This window comes from Crassostrea angulata, chromosome 9 (assembly GCF_025612915.1).
Source record: "Crassostrea angulata isolate pt1a10 chromosome 9, ASM2561291v2, whole genome shotgun sequence".
In the NCBI taxonomy this organism is placed as follows: Eukaryota; Metazoa; Mollusca; class Bivalvia; order Ostreida; family Ostreidae; genus Magallana; species Magallana angulata.
In genome coordinates, this window is record NC_069119.1 from 31575012 (window position 1) to 31581812 (window position 6801).

Genomic DNA, 6801 nt, shown 5'->3' on the forward strand with positions numbered 1-6801 from the left:
TACATACATTGTAGGATTGTCAAACAAAGGAACTGGAAAGCAAACAACCTAACCCGCTATACTCCTGAAAAAAAAATAGAATTCGTGAAAGATTATAATAAGGAATAATTGGTTATCAAATTTGAATTCAAATAAAAGATGTAAAGAAGGTCAAAGTTTTTGAAGGAAGTACATAATGACAAAGTAAGGAGCAACCTAAAACGTAATAGCCCTGATCTTTTTTTTTTCGGGTGCATAAGATCCATCAAGGGAGCTTAATCTCTTTGCAAAGCTTATGTGCAAAACTTTTTTCATTTGAAATACAATGATACACTTTACTTCCTACAACATTTAGAGTCTCTGTTATTTTTTGTTAAAAAACACGTAATTTATTTGGAGCTCCATTCTCACGTTGTAAATGAAAGGATGACAGAACTTGAGAACAATTTTTTTTTTAGGGTTTGCTCTAAATATTTTCGAGGACTCACATGTAATGTGTATTGTAGCACAGCGCGATAACTCTTTGCACGATTTCGTGGATTATGGTACTTATGCGTAGCTCTATTTTACCTTTCAACGTCTAGCATTCCATTTACTTATTATTCATAGTAAGTTGCATTACTTTCATGATCCGCATACTTAGCTGTTAAAAGATTCAAATGATGCCTGAACCTGTGCCCCTCAGGCGCCCCTCCGTCAACTGAGTGCTAACTGTAAGGACCCGAACTTTGACCGACATACATTGCTTTGTCATTCAGTTACTTTTCAAACACCTTTCCATTGACTAAATGGCAGAGAATCATCCAGGGATTTCGGATCTTAATTCATCCTCCCGGATGATCTAATATTCCATCTAAAGTAAAAACCTACATCTTTTTTTGTTCTTGGATTCAATCATTTACACAACATCCATTAACACTCTAATAAACATGCTTTCAGGCGCATACATTTACATAGAAGAAAAATAAACAAATATGCATCCTCTTTAATTTCACTTGCTTAGGAATATAAAGATGATCGGTTTTCTACTGACAAAATGATGATGATGATGATGATCACATTTCACAAAATCGAATATTACTGTAGAAATTCAACAGAGTGAAAACAAAATAAATGTTACAACATGCCATTAAGAATCGAGGTGAAGAGGACATTTTTTTCTATTTAAGATATGTACATGTATTTAAAAAACCTTTCTGAAGACTTAAATAGTGACTGATCATGAACAACACTTTGCCTGCACATGCAGTAGTCAGATTCTTATATATGGGTTTATTCTTTGAACGAACTTTATTTTAATTAGTGTATTGATCACAGAAACAAACTCTCTCTCTCTCTCTCTCTCTCTCTCTCTCTCTCTCTCTCTCTCTCTCTCTCTCGCTGAAAATGTCTAGGAAATTGGAAAACCATATAATGTTGCAACCACTTCACATCTCTAAAATCGTACCAAACTAAAAAAATGCGGAGGAAAAAACCCATCCAGATTATGAAAGTAAACACAAACGATCTGTCAAAAGAGCTGTTAACGAACGAATGACGTCTTACGTACACTGATATAAATTTGCTGTCAGTAAGAATCCACGATTATTCCAGAGAAGAATATAGTGAGTATAAAGACGCGTCATATTGAATCTTTTCCTAAAACAAATTATCAATGGTTTTCCAAAGACCTATCTTCACACGTTGGTACATAAAATAACTTCATATTCATTTTAAGAGGATTCATTTTAGGTTTCCTAGCATTATTCCTTTAATAATAACAAATTCCAAAGACCAATACCACAAATGTAAGTATGGGTGCATTTGTGTCAATTTAACAAGGTGCTGCTAATACAGAAATTTTAAAACGACAAAAAAATGAATCACTCACAAATTATTTTTTAGTAAGATGACTGTCCAGTTTCTGGCTGAGATAGCGTATCACGGGATGTGTCACGAGATAGGGACCCCAGAAGAGGTTAGCTATAGAAGGGAAATATTGGACAATCAAGAGTTCCTGGACAATCGTCTGAGAAGAAAGAATCATTGCGAAATTATGAATAGTGGTAGTAGAAAAGAAGGATTCCGATTAAAAGAATCAGACATAGACATAATGATGATAATTCCTAGGCACCGTGTTATCTGGGATATGTCCCACTCCGAGTTATATAATACACAGGAACAAACTCTTATTTTATGTAACACTTCTGAGAGTCCACTTGGATTTGCTTTACTTTCGTTGCCATTTGAAAACCCATCGAAACGAGATTATTCTGATTGTGTAAGGATAAACGGAGGGTTGTATATATCAAGTTCTAAATTCAGAGAATACAAATGTTCTTGTGCAACACCTAATTCTACAATACATGGACCATGCAGAAGTAAGCATATCGGAAAAGCGATGTACGACTTTGTTCATTGTTTTGTCAGTGATTTTTGGCCTCCCGCTGCATCCTCATGGATAGACAGATGCCACTCATGGCCACAAAAGCATGTTACTGACGAAATTGTCAGAAATGGTTGTCATTTTGTTGCGATAGGACACAAAGTTGGAAACCACGCAGATATCGAGTGGAGGATATCTTTTTCTCAGGCAGAAAACAAACTTATCTATTCAATGAATCATACGCAATTTTTAACTTACGGCTTGCTGAAGTTGTTCCTAAATGAAGTGATAAATGCTGGATTAAGCGATGAAGAGAAACTGCTGTGTTCATATCACATGAAAACAGCCATTTTTTGGGCCATACAACAAAACATGCTACCTCAGTGGTGTCCGAAAAATATATTAGCCGGATTCTGGATCTGCTTTAAACTTATTCTCAAATGGGTGTATGAGGGGGTTTGCCCTAATTTTTTTATTCCAAAAAATAACTTATTCTTAAGCCGTATATATGGTGAAGACCAACGAAATCTATTCAGAAGACTCTATCATTTGTATGAGAAAGGTTTTTTTCTGCTGCTTCACATTTCATCGATGATACACTATATCCCTCAAGGCTTTATTTTTCCCGGCAGGCTTATAGTTTCTGGCGATTGCAATTTGGGATCTGAGTATGTGTTTGATTTTAAATTATCTGAAGAAATAAAAAATTGTGATCGTTTGAGTGTAAACAACCTACAAGACTGTGCAAAAGCACTTCTCGTAATAGAACAGTTGATTTATTTACCTCTGAATAGTTATACGGTTATTATGTTACAACAGATTACAGCCACAATCCTTCAACGTACTGCTTTTGTATTACACAATAAATACATCGATAAAAATGACAACAAAAATATATATATCAGAGACAAAAAGGCATGTCACTTGCTAAGATTATCAATGAAATTTGGATATTTGTCGGACATGCTGTACATTGCAATGTTCTATTACAAAACATTCAGATACAAGGAAGCGTTATCTATAATAGATATCTCAAAGGTCAAGATGTCACAACCATATGTCATGTTAGATGAGGCACAACGTTGGGCGTATACTGAAGCTGTAGGTGGCCGGCCTTGGTTTATAAAAATGAGACAAGCAATGACAAAAAATCTTATACTTGACAATAAGATTTGTTATATTACGGAACTGCTGTTGGAACAGCAGTCTAGTTACTTGGGCAACCGACATTATATTAATATTCCGCCTTGTATTCTTTTATGTTTGCTTGAGTATTTAAGTTGTAGACATAATGACACATTGAGATCACAGACGGCGCTAGATAATCTCCAGGCCCTAGTAAATAACAAAGATGTCATTGTACATGATTTAACTTTGGATATTTCTTGGGAGATCCTGGGGATCTGTCAACAGATCACGGGCAACATCCAGGCTGCCCGGTTTTCATTTCAACAGTCACTTAAACAATATCCAGTTTTTGGAATAGAACTTGCCACCAGACAACGAATTAATACGTTGTAATGACATTCAGCAGTGCATTGATTATCAATAGCGTTAAATTATGATGACTGAGTTGTAATTAAGTAAGTAATAAAAAAGGTCAAGATCTAGTACATGTATATGAAAGTGGCCTACAGTTTTTTTTTTGTTTTTTTTTGGGGGGGGGGTGTTCCATATTTAAGGTATGAATTCTCCTAATAATGTTTTATTTCAAAAGGTTAGTTTTGTAAAGAGTACCGGGGCTTAATTGTTAAAAATTTATTATAAAAGTTCTTGTTTATGACTGTCTTTTTAAGGAAATATGAAGGAAATCAGCTACAAATTTCTGTGGTTTTTTTGGTAAGGGGGGGGGGGGGGGTATCTCCAGCGTTTTTGATGAAAAAAATTAATCTAAAATGCATAGCTTCTCTTAAACCAGCATATAAAATATATGCATGATATTTTTATATTGCTTTTCATATAAACTCTAAATGATTGCTGTATATCAACATTTGAGCTTTAAAATACCATAACCTATCCAATTGTGACGTCAAAACGGATCTATGACGAAAGACTGACCATTACAAACTCACGATTGCCGTTTTACTAGTATTGTTGAAAATACAACAGTTACTCTTTTCTTGTTTAATTTGTCATGGATGTTAAATTGACAAACAGTTTTTGTTAAAAATGATAAATGATGTATATTATTTTTATAAAATGTGTTTGTATGAATTGGGATTAAAAGGCAAGTTTACAATAGTTGTAACAATTGAGGTGATAAAACATGCCGTTTGATGCTGGAATGTCAACTGTGTCTTTTGTTGATTTGTTAATGATTTTAAGACGACAGTTTACCTAATCAAAGACTAATCAGATAATAATTAATTATGATGAGAGATTAATATGGGTCGGTCAATTGATAATATGTCATAAAAACATTCTCTTGCCTTATTGTCGTTCTTTGTACAATGTTTGAGACCAACGTATGATTAAATGTGTAAATATATTGTACAAAAATATTAAAATAGAAAAGATAAACAAATAATCTCAATATTTTTTTGTTAAAAGAGATTTTGATGGTTATCTAGGGTTTATGGATGCGAATTCATATTGAAATCTTGGGATTTGAATCTTTTTTTTCCCGTGACGGCATTTATAATGGAACCCAATGTTTCTTGTTTAGTAATGTCTATATTGACGTGTTTATATTACTTTAATTAATAAACACATAAATTTAATGAAAAAAGACGTTTGTCGCTTACATTTGAAATTTCTCATTTTTCATGGAAAATCAAAGTTAAGCATGAGAGATACCTATAGCATGGTTTTTTTCTGATATTCTTAAGGATGACGTTTACTAAGAATGAAAAAAAAAAATCCACTAAATATAATAAAAAAAAACATCTATTGTATGTAATAGACTTTGGTTGTATTGGGTTGAAGCAGTTTAATGACCTACTATTTGAGTTAATGGCCATTGAATTTTGTTTTGTAAAATTAAGGAAAATCTCATAAAAGTTTACACTACTATTGAAATTTTCTTCATTGTAAATATTTTACAATGAATTTTTTAAACTTTTAAAAAATGAAAAACAATTTATGAATGGTAGAGGCACTAAATAGATAAAAAAAAAATAAGTTTTCAGTAACTATTTTTAAAAATATTCCGGCTTAAAACTATCAGTTCTTAAATCCCTACCGATTTTTTATTCAATTTTACAAAACAATGAGTTAAAAAAAAGAGTTATCATTTTATTTAGTTCAACGCAGTGAGTCGTTCAGTATCCGGATACCCATGCTCAACTGAAACTCTCAGTGAGTCTCCGAGATTGGTTTCATCCCCAGTGCCCTGCAACCTGCAAAAAAAGTTTTATACATTACGCGACCTATTCCACCATTGTAAAGGCTGATCTGTGATTAATAAATTGTATATATGTTTTTTTCCAGTCTTATTTCTATATTTTACTTTTTTAATGAAAAACACAACTAGTAAAAAATTATAACTCTTTCAAAAACCTTCATTTGAAAAGTTAAAGTTTATAAATAGGTGATTTAAAAGAAAATTTGAATATACAGGGGTTTTTATTTTAAGGTTTGCACAACGAAAACATAAACAATTAAAAGATAAGACTTTCCTTCGCACAATCCCAATGCTTCCTTTTTAAAGCGCTAAGCATAGCTGCAGCGCTTTTTTGTCGCCAGATTTGTAAACCTACTTCCACTTTCGTTTTCGCGTTTCCTATATATCGCCCCCTTCCGGCGGATGATGGAGAAGTCGTGTAATGGAGAAGTCGTACTCTGGAAAAATCATAGCTATGCAGTAGGGAGAACTTAATTATCTTCAAGTTATCCTGCATGTAGATGCATTTGTTCTACCAGTATTAAATTAATAAGTTTCATTAAATGTCATTATTATATATCAGATACGGGTGCTCCAAAAGCAATATCATGATAATTTATTTCGAAAAAAAAATGGATGTTAAATACATTTAATTGTGCTTTAGGTGTTTAGTAATAATTGGAATAATTCTACAATATCAATAGGTTGTGTTTTATATAAAAATGCAGAATTTTTATGTACAAATTTTTCGATTAACACCGGGCCCTTTCCACGATATAAACATTTATTTTAGGCTTCGTTTTCTGAATGCAATATTTCAGGAATATTTTTCTATCAATTTGCATTGGTATGTAATTTCATAATTATCCAAAACCAATGATTTGATTATTATTTATGAAAAAAAATATAATTGTCGAGTTACTTGAAATACTACAGTTAATATATGTAATAACCTTTATAACATGATACCAGCTAACTTCGTTTAATTTGCAAATATGATTTTATTAATGATTGAATTTATGTACAGTGGAGTATGGACAAATTATGCAGTGATAAAAACACTAAGTAACAGTAAAATTGAAAGTGATGTGTAAGATTCAACATTGCTATGAATTAAATATAACTATTAGATATT

The 6801-nt window shown here is 32.4% G+C and overlaps 1 protein-coding gene across 1 annotated transcript; it reads left to right on the forward strand.

The window, feature by feature from the left end:
- The first annotated feature begins 1481 nt into the window (after window positions 1-1481).
- Window positions 1482-3969, forward strand: LOC128163836 (uncharacterized). Its single transcript, XM_052827505.1, has 3 exons — window positions 1482-1583; window positions 1711-1766; window positions 1864-3969. Exon 3 carries the CDS (start codon window positions 1868-1870, stop codon window positions 3863-3865), a length of 1998 nt encoding a protein of 665 aa, XP_052683465.1. The 5' UTR covers window positions 1482-1583; window positions 1711-1766; window positions 1864-1867; the 3' UTR covers window positions 3866-3969.
- The last annotated feature ends 2832 nt before the right edge of the window (window positions 3970-6801 follow it).

Bases quoted from the DNA above. Each gene is read 5' to 3' on its own strand.
- LOC128163836 (XM_052827505.1), top strand. From the start codon at position 1,868: ATGACTGTCCAGTTTCTGGCTGAGATAGCGTATCACGGGATGTGTCAC.